The 24,747-nt window shown below is 42.6% G+C and overlaps 1 protein-coding gene across 2 annotated transcripts in view; it reads right to left on the reverse strand.

Moving 5' to 3' along the window:
- Positions 1 to 208: 208 nt before the first annotated feature.
- Positions 209 to 24,747, reverse strand: part of HLF (HLF transcription factor, PAR bZIP family member) — a 32,157-nt gene continuing 7,618 nt past the window's right edge. The window contains exons 3-4 of one of the 2 annotated variants that reach the window (XM_086624130.1): positions 3,418 to 3,638; positions 209 to 424 (exon numbers count right to left, since the gene is read on the reverse strand). In XM_086624130.1, coding sequence (XP_086480256.1) covers positions 209 to 424; positions 3,418 to 3,638 — 437 coding nt within the window. Of the gene's footprint in view, positions 428 to 3,417; positions 3,639 to 24,747 lie in introns of both variants that reach the window. The other variant, XM_086624129.1, reaches the window with a different exon arrangement.

The following is a 24,747-nucleotide window of genomic DNA, read 5'->3' on the forward strand; positions in this document are numbered from 1 at the left end:
ACGCATACGCAAACCAAAAAAAAAGTAACATAAGTCAGTTTTGCTTCTGCTTCTGGTAAAGTGCTGAAGACAGAAAGGTTGGTTTGGGTGTGGTGCTATCAAACAGGAAACACATTGTCCATCTATTCAAATGCCAACCCGCGACAAAAAAAAAAAAAAAAAAAAAGAAAAAGAAAAAAGAAAAAAAAACCCGCTCCCCTCCTCGAATTTACAGAGGGCCATGTCGAGCTTCGTACTTCGCCAGGACGTTCTTGCATTTGCCCAGCTCTTTCCGTAAGTCGGCCACCTCTTGGCGCAGAGCCGAGTTCTCCTTCTCCAGGAACGAGGCGCGGATGGCGATCTGGTTCTCCTTCAGCCGGCGCGCGTCCCTCGAGCGCTTGGCAGCCATGTTGTTCTTTCTACGCCTTGCCCAGTATTTGTCATCCTGCTCATTAAGCACAGAAAGAAACCAACAGGGTGTTAGATTTCCGTGAAGTGAGCCCTGGCAGTGTCAGGTACCGCTGGGACAAAAGTTACGGATTTACACGGCGTGATCCATCCAGGGAGCACCGATGCCTGCCCGTGCTTCTGTCAAAATGTTTATGCTAACCCCCTCATCCTCTTGACTGTGAACTCCTCCAAGGAAAAATAAGGCGATATTCCAGCGGTACAATTGATCTCACATCTCCGCTGACCCAGTTAGCACATCCACCTTCGCATGTGGTGACTCACTCTCTACCGGTTGCTGGAGCAGTACTAATTACCTCCTGTGTGTCCCTGCTCCTCCTCTCCGCCAGCCAACACCTGGTTCACTCTCCCTGTCTGTATCATCCATTTAATCTATCCCTCAGCTCTTCTTCTCTGTTCCAAGCTCGCTCTGTACAGAGCCCCAAAGCCTTTGTTCCTGTTTACACTCCAGAACAGCAAGTCACTGGAAGAGGATTCCTTGGCACAACAAGGATGGCTGCTTTGGTCCCATCCACAAAGAGATTAGTACAATAGGCTTTGAATGCGGAAGAAAAAGCATTTGCCAGAAATAGGTCCACTAACCTGTGAAGTTTCGTAAGCTAACACGGTCCCAAAGTGTTACCCCTAAAGACTTGCTTCTAGGAGGTCACCTTATTGCATCGGTGCATCAATGGCTCTAAAGTCACGACTTAATTTCACCTGATTTTTCCACTCTTCAAACGAAGTGGCCTTCAGTGAAATGGCAGCTTCAATGTTGCTTTGAAACCAAATTAAGTTCTAGAAATTTGGAACAACTCAGTAAATACAAAGTGGGCAGAATCTCCCAGGAAAAGTGAAATTCAGTCCCCTGCAGAGTAAGAGCGATGCTGCCATTCAACCCTCAAATTGCCTGGTCAAGTCATACACCTCAAACTTCCCCTCCTGGAGTCATCCCTCCAGCTGTACAGGCCTACATTTGCCCGGGCAGGTTTCTTGTTTCACCAAGCATGGTAGCGCAGCTCCGCAGCCACTACAAGGAGCAGGAGCCATCTGCTTCCACGTTGCACCGAGTAGACAAATACCCTGGCACTCCTCTGCCTTTCAGCACAAAGGATGCCAGGCCTACCACCGCTGCTCTGCGTCCTCTTCTGCTGCTCGTGTAAGGCAAAGCAAGAGCAAAACAACTGCTGGAAGTACTCCGCAACTGCTTTATGTTAGTTCAGCTTAACGAGGTGTGCAGCAATGTTGATTTGGAGCCAGCGTATCTCTAAATTGCTCTTCACCTGTACTTAGATGGGACCCCCAAAAATCCTCTTAAAAACAAGCATGCAGCAAAAAGCTATGACCCAAATCTTGTTTATAATTTCCCATCTCATTCCACTCTATAAAAATCAGCTTTAAGCAATTTATTAGTGTGCCACCTAGGCTTCATCCATCTTTATTTTAACAAATTGCTTGGCAAATCCTTTAATCCAGGCCTGAAAGAGGTAAGGCTGGCATTTCAAAATCACATGCAACCCAGAGACGATTGACTGGTCTAATCTGCTTACCCTCCCCCAGAACTCAACTGCCGTTCCACATGCCAGGGCAGAAGCAGCACTTGGGTCAAGCACTCTGATATGAGTCAAGGGCAACCGATGTGATTATCTCAGGGAGAGACCCTGAACGTCTACGTCGGTCCTAGGCTGCTGTAAGACAGACACGTATTTTCTACCTCTGGCATGGAGTAGTCCAACGGCATCTTTGGCAAAAGTTTGCTTTGATGAATGAGGATACCAAGGAGATATTGCAAAATGACGAATGGTACTAAAGGGCAAACTCCAGCGTGGAACCTCTCTTTAGGCAGCCCTTTCAGCACACTGCAGTGCCAACACAGCATCACTGGTAGTAAAACCTGCCCAGGTAAGCGATGGCATGGTGTAGATAAACCTTTCTAAATGAAAGCTGAGCATACTGCACACAAAGTGACAGCGACTTACCACCTGAACACCACTGGAATTGTGATTTCTGTGCTTTTACCTTGCACAACAGTATCCTTAGCGATAAAAATAGCAAATAGCATCAGCTTCTCTCCCTAATGCTATCACTGGTGTAAACACGTGGCACCCCAGGCTCCTCGCACGCGCAGCCAGGGATTCCCACTGACTCCAACAGGCTTTCAGTCTGTGTCTTGGGGGGCAGCAGAAAAGCAGAACGAAACTCTGCACTGACTACCTCTGATCCTCTTGAAAATCACATAACGGGAACAGAATTTTGCAAATTATGACAATTTTCACAGTTGTTTGATAAGATGAATCAGTTGATCAACTGCTCTCTTCAGGCTCTCTGCTTTTCACATCTTAGAAGCAGTGAGAGACACAGACAAGGGTGCTCTTTCTTTTTAAATACTGTATTATAATAATAATATGTTTTAAAGATGGTATTAAAATACACTTCTCAGCAGAATAATTTTGTTCTGTTTTCCTATAACTAGCTTAGATTCTTTCACCTAGATTAGTAGTGTTTACTATAGTGCTCCCATTCATTATTACACACAGAGGTAAAGCACCTACCAAACAAGACACAAATACTTCATCCTGTCATCATCAGAGACCTCCATGGACCCTATAAGAGACAGATTATTCTCTGAAGAATTCAGTCTATGCTGATGAGACAGACAGAGGATGAAGGAAAAGGAAACTTGATCAGACTGTTTCATAAGTGGGGAAATATGGGACAAAGTAAGCTTGTCCAAGGTCACGCAGGAAGTTTCTGGCATACAAAGGAAATGAATATTGATCTCATGAATCTCAACTGTTGCATAACTAACACGGGACATCCTCCCATCAAGTCTCATTCAGAACTGTTATAGTTTTACTCTACAACAAAGTCGTAATTTAGTTTGGCAGATTTACCTTACATCAGAAAACAGATTCGCGCTCCAAACCTACAGCTCAGGGAATAACTGCCATAGAGTCTGTACAAACAACCTCGTCACCAGTTCCAATTTACCTTCAGGTCATCTGGAATGAAGACTTTGCGAGCTTTCTTAATCATGGGCTGTGGTTTCAGCTCTTCTTCAGAAAATTTGCGCTTACGAGGGTCAAACATCTCTTGGCCAGGAATACTGGAAAGAGCAAGATCTGCAGGGTCAGGTTCATAGCCAACGGGAACTTGGATAGTCTCAGGATCAATGGGACTTGGTGTGTTTCGGTTTGCTGGCAAGATCTGTCCTACAGAAATAAAGGAAAAATTCAGCTATGTTAGAAGAATATACGTAAGTAATGTAATTACAGATGGATTTTAGATCTCTAAACACTTTACAAGCAATAATTCTTTAAGCTTTCACTATAAATTTGATATCCAGTCTTGCCAAATATTAGATTGTCCATTTTGTAGAGTGCATATTCAGATCCAGACATGCTCACGCCATTATTTTCAGAATTGGTTCCTAATTCTGGCTGCTAAGATTAGATGCCCACTTAACATCACTGAATCCAACACTGAGTTGCCCCAGACTGCAGGCAGAAGACGTATTGCTCCAACCTGTGCCACTTCATTAAGATCACGTCCTCAGGTACAAATCACAAGTACTGTCATTTAGCTCCAATCTATGCACCACGCTGTAATCCTGCCCAGTTTTCTCATACAAAGATTTCTTCACACATAACTTTGAGGGTACGTTTAGTTTAGAATCCAACAACGTACTGTACTTGCAATAGGACAATATCTCATGAAAACATACCTTCAAGCTGTGCTGATGCACTCCACTAAGGAGAATACCATTTTCCATGAAATTCTACTGGTGATATTCTAAAAGACAGTGAAGGAAACTAGCAACGTGAAAGGCTACAATGACTACTTAAAGATGCTCTGCAAAAAGGAAAGAAGGCTTATTTATGCCACATCATTCTTTTACGGTATCTAAAAATGTAATAAAGAGAAGCCTATCCCCAGAAAAGAATGATATCCCCCTCGTTTGTCTTTTTTAATCTTACATATAGTCTTCAAGATCTTACAGCACCAGTTCAGGCAGCATTCCCACTAAAAATCCAATTTAAAACCTCAACCAAAGGTTCCAAAAATAGGATCCTAAAGTCAGCTGCCTAAACATGGACTATCCCCGGGGGCAGAATTTTCAGAAGTTTTCACATGCCTCAGAAGCACAAGCCTCACAGACTTCAGAGGGAGGACTTCTGATTGAAGCAGATATTCTTTTACGATTTTGGCTATTAGCTAATTCCCTTTGATTTTAGAGCTACAACGGCTTTCATAATAACTACACAAACATCCTGCGACTGCATAATGTTTCCTTATTTGTGCCCACATCTGCAATATTTAGGGTATAAAATGGTAAACATTAAACGTCATTTCTAATTCCAAACCAAGGCCAGCGTTAACAATGTAGGTTTTATTTTCATCTAGAAGATCGCGGCAACAATATTGGAACCGCATCGGAAATGCACGGGGGAATTGCACTGCACAAACCACAGCTTGCTAACAGAGCTCCTCTTTTGTAACTCCTATTTTAAACCAGCGCTGATAAAATCAGCTGCAGGGAAGGCTAGCAAGGCCTGCGAGCAGAGAAAAGGAGGATCCAAGTTATTAGCAGAGAAAAGGAGGATCCAAGTTATTAACATATATAGGCAGCTATAGGAGAGGGAGCGAGAGCGATGTCTGTAGGGGGGGGGGGGTGGGGAAACCCAGGCTAGGAACTGTTTTAACGCCAGCCCGGACTGCTCGACGCACCGAGGCATTCCTGTAGCCTTGCTTTAAATAGATGGCTAATCTCATTTCAGATATATGGGCTGGCAGAAACAGGCTTATTTAAAGGATTAAATGCAGGAAAGCTTCCTTTGATGTGAGTATGCTTGTACCAGAGCAGCCAGGTATTTTTTTAAGGCACACGAAATACAGACATATGCACGTACAAATATTGCAAATTCTGTAATACAGATAAAAACAAGGCAAGACACTAGCTCTGAATACTTTTATAATATGTCTGGTGAGCAGGCAGGGTGTTTCTAAAAGCCAAGTGGATTGTGAAATCTGCCCCAGCTTTCTAATTGCCCTAAACAAAAGAGTCTGTATTTAAATATTGCTGAAGTTCTAGATACCCGGTATCAGTTCACATATTATCATTTATCTATAACGTGCCACATTACACAATTACATGAGCTTTGTAATCAGTGGCTTAAAGAAATTGCACAAGATGTCTCTAAAAAGGAAAGGGCAAAAATGCTCCTTTTAAGCCTGAGAAATTGAGGTTTTGTGTCTCACCAATGCGACAGTAAAATAAAGGAAAGAGCGATGTATCTCCAAGGTGATCTGGGAGAACAACCTGCAGCGATCAAGATCCTGCCTTGTTCCCTACGAGCACACACTGCACTCCCCCAGCATAAGAAGCTCTCACTACTAAAGACCTGGTCCTTCAGCAAACACAACACGTCCCCGGTGCCAAGGCGAAGCCCGTTCAAGGTGAACGCCATTCACCAGTGCAAAGCCTGAACGAATCACGCACACAGCGAAATGTTATCAGCGAGGAGCCTGCAGACCACTGCCCTGTACGATATTCCTGCACACACACCTCTACCAGTCGACACGGGCTGACTCTCTGTTCTATCACGCTCCTGGAAACGACCAGGAACTCCTCTGAGAACAACAGTTAATAAGGGTGTCTAAAACCCCAGTCAGAAAAACCAGTATTTCCTTGTCCAGCGCTTTACGTTAGGCAACTCCTGTCACTTGGTATCTTTTTATTTATTCTATCAAGTTTTGCCAATAATACAAGCCAGGAACCTGTCTTTGTTAGTTTACTGGCTAACGGCCATTACATCTACGCGGTGCTAGAACTCATCATGACCCAAGACAACAGCATGGGCTGTGCTGGACTTGGCACTGCTATTACTGCAGGAGTACAGTACGTGGCCTCACGTTACACTGCTCCCCAAGCTCCTTTCCCCATGTGTGCACGGCACTTTGGCTGTGCATCCTTCTGCCAAATTTGTTCAGGGTGTTATTTTTATGCACTAAATTCCTCGCAATCAGAGGCAGGTCAAATAAGCACAAGCAATCTGAACGTCATGTGCCCAGCAGCAGACTAATCCTCACATCAGCAAGCCTCACAGCTGTCACAACATCCAGAGAAAGAGCTGGTCAGGGGCTGTGATGCACAAGGCATCAGCCAAGGAGGAACCTACAACACCAGCTGCCAAGGCCAGGCGAAGGTAAAGCACCTCACCGCTCAGCACCAGAGCCAGATGCCTTTGTGGCCAGTCTCTCTGTTATTTAAGCACTCTGCACTCACAACAGCAGCCAAATTTTCACAACAGTGAAGCGGCTGGACTGTTTAATGTGCTTAGCTTTGTTCTCAATGAGGACTGAGATTGCCAAGTGTTTTGGAAAGAACTTAGCCCCTCTATTGGAGTCGCTGAAATGAGAGCTCTTGAGCATTAAGCTCTTTTGGAAATCCAGCTGCAGAACTCCACAGTGGTGGTGGATGCAAGCTGGGAACAATGGTTAATGGAAACTTCCCCTCATACTACTCTAGTGATGTGTCTGAACCATGGACTAGAGAGACCACAACGATGTCAACACTGGCATTTTATCTGGAGACTTTCCCACTGGTAGAGCTCCACTCAAGCAACACCGAGTATGTCAGGACAGACACAGCTCCAGGTGCCTCCTGGCAAAGGAATCAGCAGGTTTTGACAACTCCAGCAGTTACGGCTGCCCCAATATCTTGCCTTCGCTAATGCTCTTGGTGTTGCTCTGGCAGATATTAGCAATAGCGCAAAATTTTCCAAAAAGAAGGGCTTGAAAGAAAGTTGGCTGTTCTAACGCTTTCAGCCCTCCTCCTCCCAGCAGAGACTGCCAGTGAGGAAGTCCAACGTAACGGCAATATTTTCAGTGTGGTTCCTTGTTCAAAGAGAAGTGGACTGAGGCCATTGACTTGTGTCATGTAGGTCAATGAACAGCTGGTAAAAAACCCTGCAGCTTTTAATTGCTTGCAATAATTAAAATTCACAATTCAAAAGTACAGTAGCATTTTTATATACCTACAAAACCAAAATGCTGATCTGGTATTGCGGGGAGCTCAATCACTGTATTCCTGACTCTTCATTTCCCCCTTTTGAAACATCCCACCTACCAGCTGTGCCCAGGAGAGTTAAGATGGAAATAACCTCTACAACTGCACCACTGCTTGACAGACTTCTTATTTGTATTGCAAGAGCTCCCCGGTGAATTATGTGGAACTCAATTTTGAATCATTCAACTCCTCAGAAATGTGCCTGACTTTCAGAAATTCTCCCTTCTCGCAGCCCTTCCACACTTTTCATCAGCTCAACAGCTGGCTGGAGAACAGCAACAAAAAAAAAGAAAAGAGAAGGGAATGAAAATGTTCTAATCAAAATATTTTCCCCTATTTTTTACATATATGTTGGAGGGAAAGAAAAGGAATTTCTTATTCAATTTATTTGCAGCCCAGACATAAAATACCTGTTTGCTAATCATTTTTCTTTATCTAAGCTAAAGGCACTTCGGGTAAGTCCGACTGTATAGTACGGCAGTCAAACTGACAGATAATCCTCACCCAGAGCTGCTCCAGAGAACCTCACTGCTCTGCCGGGATGTTTCCAAATCATCCATCCACTTGGCAGCTGGCCAGCTATTTGGGATAGTTCTCTTACTCCAAATCACAACCCGTCCCAGACTAATCTGTCATCTCTTTCCGCATTAACCCCTTCAGCCTCCACGAAAAGTTACATCAATGCAGAACACAGGCAGCGTGCAGGAATGGAGACAGGCAAAAATCCCCCCCGGCAGTAAAGTAAAAGCAGTATTCTGGAGGCCAAGATTTATCTAAGGACAGTATCTTGTCAGACTGTAATTCCTCAGTTACAATACTATAAGCATCATCTAATTTTCCTACTATTAGTATTTTACTGTCTTCCAGAAACTGAAACAAAGACATGGATAGTAAAACCATAATCCATAGTAGCACTGAAGGGAATGACAAGCCACGCTGCATGATCTTCCAGCCCTCACATGGCAGGACAAAACCAACCACTCTGCCTGGCGGTGAAGATGACACTTCACCCCTGGGTATATTTATGTAAGCAGTTATTAGAGGAGCTTTACTTTCTTCCAAAGCAGCAGATTAGAATATTTTGATCAGTGCTCCAACCTGGCACAGACATTCCTCTATTTCTTATCTTATACAAACTTGACGCTGCCAAACACGGGGTGACTGCAAACACTTCCTGTGGAAAGAAGGACCTTAATCCAATGCAACCACAACATATTCACTGCTAACATGCACTAAAAGACTGGCACATAGAAGTGTTTTTAAAATGTGTACTTTTTAAAGATATCAGCCTTGTTTACAAAGCTTGTGCATTTAATTATAAAAGAATTGTCATTTCCCCTCTCAGCATTGTGTGCCTCCCGCTCCGGGCCTCTACAGTATTATTCCAGGCAGGACTGGTAGTCTTATTAAGATTGTCTGACACTTCCCATTAGAGAATTCTGTCTTCAGTTCCTTAGACCTTTGCCAGATTTCAGCCATTCTGTTTGGATTTGTATGCACCAATTATGTTTCTGCCAAAATGGTTCTACAGTTTCCTGAAAAAGGTTCAGCAAAAATACTTTGTTTTGAACCTGTCAAAAATTTCTGGCAAACTTTTCACTGAACTGTGGTAGTGGCCTGTGCGCTGGAAGAGAGGGCAGCTCCTGGATCCATGTTAATTCCCTTTTGTTTGCCTTCTTAAAATCTACTGCGTGCATGGTAAGGCTGGGTGAGAAAGGGGCAATTTCAATGCAAGATTAAGACTTAAAGCTGAGAAGGGGGCAAGGAGGTGAGGAAGGTCAGGATGAGGGAGACGGGGAGACAAAGAGGAGAGGGGTAGAGCTTGGAAGAGGAAGACTGCTTCAGCAAAGGCTGGGATGAATGTGTTCAGTAGAAGAGCATCGTTGAAAGGAAGCGGGCAGAAGAGTGCCCGTGCTGATGGTACAAACACAGCTCCAGATTCCCGAGTCCCACAGATCCTCTGCTATCAGCAGAGAAGTGCACTGGCAAAGCACCCTGTCCCCCTTCTGCTCCTTACAGCAAGAGTAGGTTGTCACCCTTGACTCAGTCCCAGCGGCAGGACATGGTGGGGTGCTGTCAAGTCCATTCCTACTCATTTCCAATGTGCTGGTTGTAGGGGTGGCACATAAGAAAATCCAGGTTGTCTTTCAATTCGTTTTTAAAATTCTGTTTCAAGAAGCACAGTCATGGTTGCAACAATCTTTCAAGTTTCAATCACATACTATTTTTTCCAGATTCTTTCCTCATTCAGGAGTTACTTGTTTTATCCATTTTGATTTATCTAAACGGACTCATACGTCACTTGCCACAAACTACCCCAACTTCCGTAGAGATACCCTTATCACCATTCCAGGAGCTCCCTCCAGCACTGACTACTGCATCTGCTGCTTCACAGAAACAATTTTTTTTCCCCATAAGACCCCCATGAAAGAAGAGGCAGCACTTGCTCTTTGCAGGTGAAGGACCGGAGTACTGCCATTGTAAATCAAAGCACGCAGCCTCTCAGGTTAGCCAACACTATAGGCATTGTCTGCATTTCCAGTCAGTTCTCCCCGACTTCTGTTGCAGGCTGGGGGCTGTACACCCACGCAAGCGAGGGCCACCCGAGGTACCAAACTGGGCTCACAAAAAGGGAAGCAAACCTGCGATGTCACAAGCTCACATCATCAAGTGACTTGCTCAGAATTCTGCTGAAACTTCACAGCAAAATCTAGTCTCTCTACACAAAATCCTTCTGTCCTTCTTGCCAGATTTTCCCTTCTCCTCCCGTCGCTCCCCGCATCCTCTCACATCTGCAGTAAATGAGGTCAAGATCCAAAATCCTACAGACAACCGTTTCCTTCCTGATACAGCCCTGATTCAACCCAGAGCCAGTCTGACCTCCGCACTCAAAAAGAGAAAAGGGAAAAAAGAGGCTATAATGTAATTAAAACCTGCATCTCTGAGCAGCCAAGGGAGGGGGCTGTGCTATCTGGAGCTGCACACGTGGCTTCGGTCGAGTGCCTGCGGGATTTGAGGGCTTGACGTTGCAACTGCTGCATGTGGTCAGCAGAACGTGCGTGTAAGATGCCACGCCTGCTGTGCCACTAGCATTCTGCCCTTCAGAAGCAAGAAACAAATAAACACGAGGCACACCAAGTAAAATTTTCCACAATGTCTACAGGACTTAAGACTGCTCTTCTGAAAGATCCACCTTACACCATCTTTAGCCTGTGTGAAGGCAGCAGTTGGCTCAGTGAGGCCACACTTCTGAAAGCCACCAGGAAATCAGACTTTCCTTCCCTCCCAAGCCAGCCCCTGACAACCGAACTGCGAGAGGCCTCAAACGAGCTGCTCCTGTTCTGAACATGCAAACATGCTACGCGCCAAAGGCGATGGGTTCATCCTGCTGCTAGGACACTGCACAGGGATTTTAAAATTCTTGAAAAGCATGACATCCACAGCCCTCTTAAACGCCTTCCTGATTTTTTGTAGAGTGCTGCTTTCCTTACAAAGATAGGCCAAGATGGCATTCAGTGGGGACAGGGACTGAGGAGAAGCTGCAGGGAAGAACATTCAGACAGGTATTTCGTTTTCATTTACACTTGGCTTAGAAGCACGTTTCACTTCAAGATGCTGATATTCTCTGGTGCATTGGAGCTTCGTGACATTCTTTGGCATATCTGTGTGTATTTTTATTAATTGGCAATTCACATATAGTAAGGTTCCTCAAAAGTACAATTATTCTTTCTTTTCTTAAAAGGAAAGTTCCAGAGAAGCATCAGAATTGTTAACCTGTTCTCAAGGAGACAAAAAGATCCGTTTTTCTTTGCTTGGACAATTACATACCCAGCTTTAATAAACTAATCCTCAAACAGTAGATTTTAGATAGTGCCTCTGCTTTAGATAGCAGCCTCATATGGCATCTATAAATATGCCTTCACGTGGAATACCACTCAACACAAAGACAACACTTGTTCTCAAGATGCATTCATGCCACTGCCAATCTGCTCTGCAAGACTCCAGACCAAGTGAGCTCCTCTCACGTCGCTTTATTTATTTGGCTAATGAACATCCAGGACAGCGCGCTCTCAGTCGGTAAACAGGTCTTGCAAAAAGCCATCATGTAATCCTGAAAGCATATGCCACCCATGACTCATGTATCTATTACCCAGTTCTGGTACTCAAGCCCATCTTGCTTGGGTGTGTTATCAAAACACAGCCGAGTGAGATTTCAAATGGCATGGAAAAGCCACGTGAAACAGGTACATTTCCTCTAACTCCCAAGCCTGCGAGACAGACAACAGATGCTATCAGCTGCTCTCTGAATATAGCCCTCAAGAAAAAGGGGTCACTGGGCAGAGTTACAAGAACCTGCAAATCTCACTCCCTCTTTTGATCTGTTCTGTACGCACAAATCTGAACTATCTGTTGAAGTGGCTTTTTATTTTTACATTTTACATTGTTTTGTTCAGTAAAACGAAGTACATACTTTATGTGACAAAACTAAATTGATGCTTTAGAGAGGATGGTTTGTATAAAATAATCACATTTTAAGAAGTAGAGATGCCAGAATGGGGACACACTGTTCCCACAACCTTCTAAGTAAGACTTAGTACTTTTTTTTTTTCTTTCTGACTTAAATTAGGACCCTTTAATATGTTTTGGAAAAAAACACCCTGAAACAGCAAAATCCCAAAGCTTGTATTTGGTTTGCAGCAGCCCAATGACTGCAAAGGTCTAATTTGCTTTTACATACTAGTTTCATTCCCAATGAGCACACACACGAAAAGCACAAGGCTGTGTGGCTGTATCTTTTTCTCTATTGATCTATTTATCTTCATTGACAAAGTATACAAATGCATCTGTCTCAGGTAGTCTGAAAAATGGGTCAGAGGAGGAAGGGAACACGTAACCACAGCTTAGGGAAAATTCCAGGAGAACAGACTGTTGCATATGGACATTACCCATGTGTCTGTGACTGCTTCTGTACAGCTGCTGCATAATACAGGGTTTCGTGGCACGTCAGACACAGATAAAAACAGGGAACTTCAAAAAGCAAATCTGATTAAAAGAAATTATGACACTGAACACTGGGCAAGACATTGTCTTATAAATTCACTTTTAAATGTGAGAGAGCCATCTAACACCAGAAAATGGCAAGAAACGACTATGCTGAGGAGTCTCAAAAAAACAAACTAATGCCTGCAGAAATTTCTACACCTAAGAACAGCAGTCATATCTTTATAGCAAGATGAAGGTAAAGCAAGCAAAAAACCTCAGGGAAAAGTCACCAGAAAAAGCAACAGATACCAAAATCTTTATGTCTTTATCTTTAAAAAACAGTAACAGTGAAAAAGGTAGGCGATGATCCTGAAGGTCTCTTCCAACCAGACGATTCTATGATTCTATGATAGAATATTTCTTGAAGAAGTCCTGGAATTCTAATACTTATTTTCCTTCTTGTCACCTCCTCTGCAAACTGTCCACAGCCCTGAACTGAGACTCTGAACCCACTACGTATGCTCGTTCTGAACACAAGAAGTACGCAGAACTTGTGGAAATTTTGAACTATGTCAAAAATGAAATTAAAATGCCTCAAGACACAAAAGTCAAACTTCCTTCCATCTATTGAGTAATGCATTTATTGTGATGCCTTCAGGAGGCATCTCAGCAAAACGGATCAGTGAAACTTAACTTGACTGCCATTTGAGATTGCTATTTCTTTCAAACTGTTTTCCCCCATTTTGCAAGTAATAGGAGATTTTACTCCTGCTGTCACACACAGCATGGCTCTCCATTGCCAATCAATGATAAAAATATTATAAATAAATGAAGTAAATATATCAATATAAAAATATCAATATATTAAAAATAAAAATACATTTGAGTGTAACCTTGGGGCCAACGTGACTGGGAAATCACTTAAAAAAATGACTTATCAATTCACCGCATACGAGAGCTTTTAAATATATGTGTCTGCATTTTGTAAATATACATAAAGATACAGGATTCTGTTCATTGAAAATTATCATTAAGAAAAGTGCAAGCCAATAGCAACCTTATTTACAGTAACCATCTTTTTAATACAATATTTTTCTTCCAGTAAGCATAGCTGCAAATTTCAAAATTAGTTGCCAATCCAGACACACCAAGTAACTTTCAAACAATGTCTTGGCACTGAAACATCTCTTTAACGGAGACCCTTCTACCCCTCTGAATACAGCAGATTTTGTAGAAGTCTCTGCCTGCCCGGGAACAAAGCCCTCCGCGTGCTGCGCTGCACTCGGCGCTTCCCAGCAGCCGGACAAACAGCTCGATGTCGTTCTGATCCAAAGCAATGCGTTTTCCTGCTTTCATGGGCAATGGAACACCAGTCTGCGACATCGCTATTTCAGCTTTATTTGGGAGGTGGTGAAGTGCCAATGTACTAATTGTTGACACCTTCAGTCTCTACAATACTTACAATTTATATTAAATCTAACTGCTTTACTAAAAGGTAAACTGACTGGTCTGGCTTCCTTTTTACAACAGTGGTCCTCTCATTCTCTATACTGGATACCTGGGAGACAGCACAGGCCCTACAGTATTTTTCTTCTCTTAGGCTTTGAGAGGATCTGGGGGGAGGACAGGACACAAGACAACTCCTCGTTATTCTCCTCTTATTTACCAGCTCACCTGTAAGCAAAGACACCGCAGGCTCCACCGCTCCTGCAGAACTCCCACTACGTGGCCCTGCTGAACACAGGATTGGGTCTGCAAGAGTTGGCCATGCAGAAAAAGGTGTATCTGTGCCCAAATGAAAGGAGAAACACTGGAGAGTTGGAAAGCAGTGCAAGCTGAGGGCAGCAACAATTCATAGGCTTGGAAAATTATGTGGGCTTTACCTTTTACACTCCTGTTAACTCTGATTTTCATGAAGTAGGTGGTGTTGCTACAGCAACTGTCATATCACATCATTTCTGCTGTCTCTGTCACAGAGATCATCTTATTTTATCTTAAACTCAGATATGTAGCTTTTCTTCTTCTATTCTAAAGCCCTCTATATTTTGGATATAAAAAAAATTATACAAAAAAGAGCTGTGCCATATAAATGATATTTTTTAAGAACGTAGCAAAGCTTACAGAACATTTTTATTTGTTCTCCTTTTATAAGTGCAGGAGGAATAAAGAGAATGGCACTGACCAGATTTACGGTGTTCCAGAGCTTTGGAAATAAATTAAGAGCTGGTCTCATGATAAAGATGCTTCGTGCCATCGTTAATGTGTTCTTCCTACAGAAGCTAACCCTGTGTTCTGGTGCACTTCACCAGAAGTAACTCATCTATTCACAGGTGAAAACATCTTGCTTCCTCATGCCCAGGCCATTTATCCACATGCATTCCACACCATTCACACCCAGCTTAGGTGCTGCTGCCCACCCACCGCACACAATATGCTCTTCGACTCGCGCACCTCACCCGCTTCACCTGCAGCCTGAAAGAAGTATCTACTGAAGCAGAAGTCTCAACTCATCTTTACCCGTTTCAGAAGGTTTGTCCCAGCTGCTAGGGGTGAGATGACCACCTGGCTTTGCAGCTCCCTTGCTCGGTAAGCCGAGAACTCGGCTTTACCTCCTTCCCCTCCATTTTGCTGCCTGGATAAGTCTTTTGAGGACTCAATGCACAAGCGAAACTCAATAAAATTCTAATGACAGAAAGGGTCTATTAATTTTTTTTTTTATTAACATGCATTCCAACTCGTGCACTCATAGATCTTCCTTTAAAAAAATAAAATACGGTGTGGAACAATAGTAAATATTCAGTCACACCCTCAGGCTACTCAGGAAACCAGAGAAAGCTTTGACTATCTATAGTCAAAGGTTACTGCACAGAGCACGCAGCTGCTGGCACAGCTCAGACCACCAGATCAAGCTCTGCCATAGCCACAGCCTAAGCTGGTATTTGTATCTGCTTCTTGGTAAGCATTTCCAGTCACTTTCAAAACAATCAATGCAGTTGCCAAATTACACTTCACTTCTACGAAGACAGCTCCTGGGCAGATGGGTGTCTGCCTGCACGGATCTAACCTGTGGCCAAGAACAGTTATCTTGTGTGCTTGGTTAAAGGCTATGGACATAATCAAGACACCAAGTGGCCTTTCAGTTCATCCAATGACTTCACAAGCTTCATCTCAGTGCCTCAGTACTTGATGGTAAGAGTTTAGCTCAGTTTCCTAGAGAAATGAGTTTTGTGCAATCGTGCTGTGCACATGTCTATCTAGCCTCCTCCCAGCAACTTCTGAAACTGTTGGCCAATTTCAAACAAATTTGGCAGAGAGGTAGGGACATGTATTACTAACGAGCTTTGTGAAAACAACGTAAATGAAAGAACCTCTTAATTCCATGGCTGAAGGAAGGCTGCAGTAGCCTCATTACACATCAGAGAACCCACAGAGATTTTGCTGCCCATGGAACTGAATTCCTTAGGCAGGCAGTAAGAAGGAAAAAAGAAAAGTATTCACCAAATTATTATTTATTACAGCAATCAGGAAAGTCACTTCATCCTCCTGTTCTCTCCCGGAACTGAGAATATCTTTTCACCTCATCCCACCCACTCATTTACTATTTCCAGTAATCATAAGCAAAATTATTTGTTTGACAACTGCACTGCCACTTGACAATCTCTCTGAATTCCACACGGACACATCTGGTATTGATAGCCATTAAAAGTCATGCACGTGTCCTGTCTTAAAACTCAATGTAGAAGACAGTCAGATGTGGACAACCCAGCTGTCTGGTATCATCTGAGCATTTATTTATTCTTATAATATGTGGTGAAAAGCAGAGCTCTACTAGAAAGAGCTTTTTTATATTATCCGCAGCGCTTATTATACAAGTAGTTTAAGTCTTCCAACCAAGACACAGTAGGAGTGTTTGGGAATCAACAAATTCGCTCTGGCAGCAATGAAACACTCATTACTGGGTTTGGGGTAGGGAGGGGTTTGGTTGGAAGGGGGGATTTTTTTTTTTTTAAGAGATTTTGTTAAAATGCAAGACAAAAAGCTAGGTGAGGGTCGGTGGGTAGGACTCATAGCTAAGAAATAGAGTGCTCTAGATTTCTGCCAGAAATTGCTTGCGTCTGCCCACTGGAAGGACACACAGTAACACACAAATCAGTATTTGCAAGATCAGAGGTCCTCCTAACCCTCTTCCTTCTTGCTCTCACTGCTCTTATTTCCGTGTTACGAGCATTCACAGTTACTGAAACTTGGGGAAGAACGGGTTAAACTTAGCAAAAGAAAAACAATCAAGAGAAACACCTTTCCTCTTTCTGCTTAACTGGATAATTGGTTAGCAGGAACCTGCTTGATGAGTTTCAGCGGCTCCTAGAGATCAGGCAAAGCTGTTTCTGAGAGCGGCTAAAGCTGCCGACTATATAAACATCTTTAAGCCAACCAAGAGGGTACCCCTCGCTAAGGCTGGTTTTTGACAACTAAAATTTCCAGAAGGCACTGAAGCAGTCTGTACACCAAAGATCCATCCAAACCCAGTAAAAGCAGGGAACTGAACTAATTTAGGCAGAATTTATCATAGATGTTATATACATAAAACCATCACAGTCAGACTAAATGAATGATTTAAAAAATGTTTAAGTGAATGAAGAAAAACTAATTCTCACTGCAATGGAGGGAGCGTAATAGCAAGATTCAAATGCATAAATAACAGGTTCTGTCCTAGTAATTTAAGGGGCTAAGAAAATTCTAGTCCTGAAGGTTCATGTGACAAATCAAAGGCTTTCACTGGATCTGTACAATCCTCTGGGCTTATTACTTGATACCATCTATCTATAACACAAGGACTTTACTCAAGTAATTAGTGATTTTGAGTCCAGTTGGCTAAAAAGAAGGTACACAAGGGTCGATTTTCACACAGGGATTATCTTGTCCTGTATCAGATGTGTGTGCAGGCACGTGAGTTTATTGAAAAAAAAACAAAAAACAAACAAAAAAAAACAACACAGACAAACTGGTAGAATCTTGCTGTAAGTTCAAACCAGTCACAACTGTACAATCACCAAAGCAGCACCTATAGCAATCAGTGCAAAATACTGGAAAATATTTACTTAGCACTTTCCACATCATCATCTTCATCTCTATTTATTCACCTTGATGTTTCAATTTAACTAAACACTGCAGCTGATAACTAGACATCTATACAGGCTGAGTTTTAACATCAAGAACCGAGCTCTCCCTTCCTGAAGCTCTGTCAATCGACACCAGCCGAGAGTGTCACCATGGGGCTCTTTCTCCCAGCTTCTCTTCTCTCTGAGGACGCAGGAAAGACTAAGAGAAGGCATCTGTAAATTTATAACCTCAAGAACATATGGATTTGGGGAAAAGTATTTCAGCTTTGATCTGCTCAGACACAGCTCGAAGCATCTGATAAAGTTACTGTAAAAACAGACCTCCAGGCTCAGTACTGTCCATAGAAAACAAACCCACCAAACCCTCCCCACATTTCACACTGCTTGCAATCATGTTTCGCACCCCCTCCCCAAGCATTAGGTTTTTTGTACTTTTTTTTTTTGTACAAGGGTGCACTCAGATGTTGGGGTTTCAAACCCAGAGCCAACTTTCCAAAACACGCTGTATTTTGAAAAGCCCATTTTTGTTTCACAGAGAAATAAACGAGTTTGCATCATAAAGCCTTTTTCCCCCCAAACCCAAAGCCTCCCTTACAGTTAAAAATCAAATCCAGCTTTATTTTCCTGCATGAGTCAGGCTGCATGCAAACAGCTTCAGAGGAAGGCAAGCTTGGGGTGGAGAACAGAACTGGAGTAAGAAGAACAGGCATCCCTCTCTGGATCTCTAACAGCACACTTCTATTTTCCCAAGACATTTGCTAATATTTTCATTTTAAACCTAGAGGAAAGCCACCCCCTTCCCCCTAAAAGAAGTTTTAAAGATTATAAAGACACACAAGGACATACTTGATTATTTTAACAATTATTGCTATTTTCAGAGCTCCAGCACAGCTACTTCCTTCCGTAATTGGACTTCAATCAAACCCTAGTGAAGCTTTTGATCTTGGAAAGAGTAACAACATAGCTCTGTCATCGGCACATAGGGGGCAAAGAGTAGGACATCCAGAATTTTTCAATAAAAGAAAGTTAATTGCTTTGACTTATGTTTATCAAAGGTCACGGCTACAAGTTCTGAGTGCACATGCATAACGGTGCACACTGAGAAATCTTGTATAGACTGGCCAAACTAAGTGTTGGGATTATACTATTCGTGTGCATTTATTAAAAAAAAAAAAAAAAAAAAGGAGAAGAAAAAAAGCAGCAAAACAATGCTAGATTACTATCCAAATATACCCCAGTGGATGTCCTGCCAAATAGCAAATATGTGGCTGTAAGCTCCAAACTGAAATAAAAGCTTGGCCAGAAGCCCAGAGCTTCACTGTATTTTGCTCAGCTAGCCATAGTCTGGCAGAACAGAGTGAACACATTCTCAGCCACGTGACAAAGCAGCCTGTCGGGCCAAGCTGATTTCCTTGTGCTGGTTAAATGTGATCTTCAGACCGTACACACCAGTGGCTTTGGGAAAACGTGAGAAAGTGGGAAACAACGAGCCACAGCCTCTGAACTGAAGGGCAGCAGAAAAATTAGTGAAGGGGTTTGCTGAAATGCTAGTATGGCCAGTGCTGTATTCTAAAGAGGTGTTACCTGGGCTGGTAGGGCTGAGCACGTTCGGCAAGGGTGCTGAGCACCAGCACTCACCTGGGTTTTCACTGGAGTTACACATCAGCTCCTTCAAGGATGCAGACCCTGAAAGGACCTTATTCGGAAAAGGCATTGTAAATTCTTCATTGTGGAGGATGATGAGAGCTTCCCATCAGTGGCTCAAAAATGCAAAATGCTGAATGACTTCAAATTCCATATTCAGGAGATTAAGAGGTACTTGGGCCTCTCAGGATGTGGCCCAGTACAGGAAGGGTATGACGGATGGTGATATACATCCCCTATGGCTCAGATTTTTCTGATGCTACTTAATTGGAACTAGATCATCTTTGAGGTCCCTTCCAACCCTAACCATTCTATGATTCTAAATATCTGCCAAATAGCACTCCTGAACACAGAGAAACATTCAAGAAGTGAGAGAGAATATGGCCAAAGGATTCAATCCGAAAAACATGCAGGGTCTAATGGAATAAAAGCTGCCCAGATTATAAAGTATTATATTTTTGATAGTAGTGATAATAATGTTTTTAAACAAATGACTGACTTAGGAAGAGGCAAATTGCATCCCTGGCCAGCATCAGAGGTGCAGGTGAGTCGTGAGAGCATGTCACGTGTGGAAGCAGAAAGAACAGCCTCCAAATAGAAGACCTCAGAAGTACATCCCTGCTACAGATAAGAGCAACTCAGATGAAACAGTCATGAGAGTACATAAGAAAAGTGAGATTTGTTTACTTTCTAACAGAAATAAACTGATAATCTAAACACGTGCAGCAGCTGGTGAAATCAGAGACATGCATGACTTGACAATTACACCTCCAGTTCTTTCCATTTGGCTAATGATTTCTCTTCACGTGTTCAGAACAGCTTCCAGTCTTATCACAATTTTCAACAATGATTTCAACCACGTCGCACTGAGAAAATTGAACAGATAAGAGAGTTTGGAAAAGTGTTTCTTAAACCTGGTGATGAGTCCAGTCCAACAAAAAGATCAGCATTTCAGCCACATGATTACAGATGCATGAATGTCAGATCTCGGAGCCTGGACAATTCATGTCCTGATTTTTTAAATGCCAAGACACCAGCAGCTAAGGTGTTTCAAGCAGACACCCGAACTGCAGCTGTCCAACATTTCTAACTGAAGGCTTGTGGTTTAACCTCCTCAAATGGCTGATATGCAGGTTAACTTTAAATATGCTGCACTCTTTCCTAATTCGCTCATTTAAGTACACAGTTGAGTGATGTAGGTGTTCACAAGGTCAACCTCCTGCTCCATTTTACTCAATTTGTGTTGCTTTCAAAAAATAGCTCAATCATCAGACTACTACCACTTCAGAAAAACCTTCATCTAATGAGCAAGCCTCATTTTTTTTTGCCTATGTGAATCAGAGTAAAGGCATTGTAACAACGCATGGCTAAGTAAAATGACAGTCTGACTTACTAACCTTATCTGTTATTTACACTCTTCCAAAAGTAATCTTCACTATAGGCGGGAGAATTAATTTCTCATTTTTCAACGTACATGCATTGATACAGAGGGTAGGCCCTTGGACAGCTGGTGACAAAGGCCATGCTATGGTCAGTCCCTTGTGACTAACCTGCTTGGGTAGATGTGGTCCCTGGAGAAGTCTGGCAATCCAGAGTGGAAATTAAACAAAGGTACCCTAAAGTATTCATAGTTTCGCTCTCCAAAGTCTGCACACTCACTAGTCTTCAGAGCAGTGATCACCCAGCTCAACAGGGCTCTGATTCTGGCCACCTTCCTGCAGCTGGAAGTCAGTCACTCCTCCACCCTCACTCTGCAGTAAGCAAAGAGAATTGGGCTACTCCATGAGGCTAACCCAGTGTATAAAATGGATACACCAAATTAAATTATCTCAGGATGTATGTAACACACAAAAAACCCATTAAGTAAGTATATACTGCTGTGAACATTTCACTTTGACATCCCTATGCCGCTGTGGTGTACTTCAAAGAGCAGTGAGCTCGGCACTTGCAGTTATTTCAGATCTGTATCTGATTTTTCATTCTTCCAAAGTTAAGCTCAAGGCAATGTCTTAGACACAGGGTTTGTTTTTTTTCTTTAAAAAAAGAAACTCTTAAGTATCTTTTCATATGACTTTTTTTTTTTTAAAGACACTTCATACAGCATAAGCCACTGCCAGACCAAACAGAGTTTTGGGCCTCAGATAAGTGCTACCTTATCACAAAGGGTACCAAGGTGTCTTGATGCTGTGCTGGGAACGGAACATGGGAACGTAGAGAGGTTCTAACAAATCTCTAAATGCCCTGACAAGTATGTGCATTCAGGGTTGGAGAGATGGGCCACGATGGGAGCAGGGGAGTCCACCCAGCAGTGCTGCATTTTGCTGTGAGCATGTTGTGTCATTACAGCTCTATCCCGACACACCCATATTTACAGCACACAATGTACTGTACAATTCACAATGCCAAGAAACTCAACATATCTAATCTGGCAGAAAAACAGAGTCATATCAGGTTAATCCAATTCTTAAATTGCACAACTTTGAAAAGCCAATAGGAAAACAAATCTTCCCCTATTCCTCCTCCCAACACACGTACCCTGCCACGACCTACTTTTCCTCTTTGATCCCTCAACACTTGCGGCCCACTCTCACCACCCCTCGCTCGCATCCAACCTCCCTCCACCCCAGACCCCACTGGCAGAGTGGAAAGTGATCGGAGCAGGCTGGAAAGGGCAGCTTTGCGCGCAGCGCCCCGGCCAGAAGGCGCTGGGAAGAATGAATGGCAGGACACATACACAAGGTCGCTTGGACACCTGCCCGTGTGTGATACTGCGATAAATGTGATAAGATAACAGCCCTCAAATGTGAAGTTGGTTGACTGCAAGGCAGTCTGAAACAGAGCAACAGACCGGGGGTGCTTCTGCTGCAAAAGAGGAACAGGGTATAGCAAAGGTTGCGTAAAAGTTCAGAAAATTTTCAGGTAAAATTGTTGTGCCTGACTTTGGAGAGGATCATGATTGTTCCGTTGCCTGGGTTCAGTGCATTCAAGAGCTCACCTACAAAATTTTGGTTTTCTAACTTGTCTTCTTAAATGAAACCTTGGAGTCTCACATAATCACAAGACTCAAGGAGCTGAGGATTTTAAAAGAATAATAGTGGAGTAAGTTTGTGACACCCCTCCCTCAACACACATTAAACCTGGTTTCTTGCAGATTTGTTTCTCAAAATGAATTGACATGTCATGGTGTCTGAAGGGGTGTCAGCTCTCCCAGAAGCATTTCACACAGATCAGGCGTTTTAAAGGTCTTATGCAAATTCTCTGATGTAGAAAACGCACATTTACAGTACAGCTCTTCCTGCTCAGTAACATATTCCCCACTCTACTCGCTCATCTATTTTCATGAAATTTTAGAGATGTAATTATTCTTTCAGTATCACAACTTTCTATGCCACATTTGGATAAAATCAGCCAATACATTCAAAAATCATGAAGCGGGAACACACAAGAGGTCACACATACCTAGCAGACTGCATACGGTTTGTTTTCATAGCAAACTAGGTTAAAAAAAATACAAAAAATACAAAAATACCAAACCCCAAGGCTCATCTGAGCAACTGAGCTGCAAGAGTTACACACATAAAACGGCCAAATGCCCCATGCTGCAACGACGGCCGCAGCTGCAGGGATTACAGACGTCAGTAACATCTCTATTTCCACTATGCAACACAAAGAAAGAGGGAACAGTGGTATGTCTGATTGCTGCAGGGTCCTTCAAATTAAGTCAGTTTAACCCCCTCTGTTTTGATGAGGAACAGGATTTGGTTTTGAGTGCTTGGTTCCTACTTACTAAGCGTCAGAAGCCAAGCACACAGCTGTTTCTTAAGCAGACTTCTCGCTGGAGTAGGACTCATTTCCAAATGTCGAAACGGCGAGTTTGTAAAAATGACTAAACTGTTTTGTCACCTCCTCAGTTTCAATGCAGCCTTCTCGCTTTGAGCCTGTTTTATATTCTGCAGCCTTGAGTAATGTACTCTTCTACAAGAAGGTTTAGTGGTATTATTTCAGTAATCGCACTGTGCTAAAAATATCGATTGCTTTGTCAAACAGAGGTCGGCAGAAGTATTTTGTGTTTAGAAGTTTCACGTTATTGTTCCTTCACTTTTTCGAAATGCAATCTACAGTTTCCTTCCTCGCTTCCTTAGAATCTCAAGTTATAAGCAGTCACTAGTGGGAACACATTTAATTTCCGTTTTGAATGTTTTCGTCTGTCTCAGGATTGCAAAGTTACCAGGCCACCTCAAACATAGGAATGGCCACAAACAAGAATGAAGTAAGCGGGGAGCCTTGCAACCATTTTAAAAACATTTAAGATCCAGTCATTGCCACACAAAGTAACGGACCTTGCTATGGACGGAGAACCTTCCTCATTCGTTTACTAAACTCAGGAGTACCAACCAGTTCTGTAACGAATTACTTAATCTTTGACCTATTGTCCACAGCCATGTTCCAGAACAAAGAATTTATAGCAAGCTGAGCTCCCTAAGGCTAATTGGAAAGGAACTCTTTTTTTTATTATTATTATTTTTAAACCATTCTCCATCCTCAACAAATCTTTTACAAACTACGTATTTTTGCCTCTCTGTGTTTACACACCTACAAATCTAACATTGACATTTTGTTGCAGGTTGAGTTATTGGTGTAGTTCACTCTAGCATCTGCTGTAGTAAACACATGCTAATACATTGATCTATAGGTTCCTGTCAAGTTTTGTTTCAGTAGTAATCTAGATTTGTGTTCCAGTTAATAAGGACCTGAGTCTTCTAGGACTTCAATGCAATTTGGATTTTTTTATTTCCTCCTACAAACAGCCATACACCATAACACAAGTAAACAGCTTCAAGATCCTCAATGCCTGTTTTCATTAAATGGCAAATAATGTGAACAAGAGAATACTACCAGCAAGATGAAGAGCTAAAGCTGTTTCTCTCAAAGTTGAGCAGAGAACCCTGAAGCAAGAGCATGCCACATCAGAGAAGCTAAGCAATGGTGTTGGATGGTGTACAGTGAAAATGTGGGCCAAATTTAGCCCTGGCATGGTTTAGTTCAGAGACTGGGATAGGGAAGCATAGCTGTACAACAGCTTCAAGCGTGTGAGAAATGTGAGAAGTTGAACAATAACTTGTATTCGTTTAAAACTTGATGGATAGCACCTCAGTTATGCAAAGCTGAAGTGCTGTGAAGAGCCCTAGCAGAAAAGAAAAAAAAAAGGCAAAAACCAAATGAAATGTTGCAACACATGCTGCCTTACCTACCTGTGTCAGCTCTCCCCACACTAGCTCTGAAGCTCTCAGGACCAAATTCAGCTTTGTGATAAACAGATAGCTTCTTTAATGCCATTTGCTCATAAAATAAAGGCGATACAAGCTACAAAATGTGTCACGCATTCATTTTGCCAGTCGTGCATTTTACATTCATTTTCTATACTAACTCATATAGAATTTACTCCATTAAATGGAGGAGATTTGAGGTTTAAGTAAATGAAAGCTCTGAAAAAAACATTTACTA

Source organism: Tauraco erythrolophus, chromosome 20 (assembly GCF_009769465.1).
Source record: "Tauraco erythrolophus isolate bTauEry1 chromosome 20, bTauEry1.pri, whole genome shotgun sequence".
Lineage (NCBI taxonomy): Eukaryota > Metazoa > Chordata > Aves > Musophagiformes > Musophagidae > Tauraco > Tauraco erythrolophus.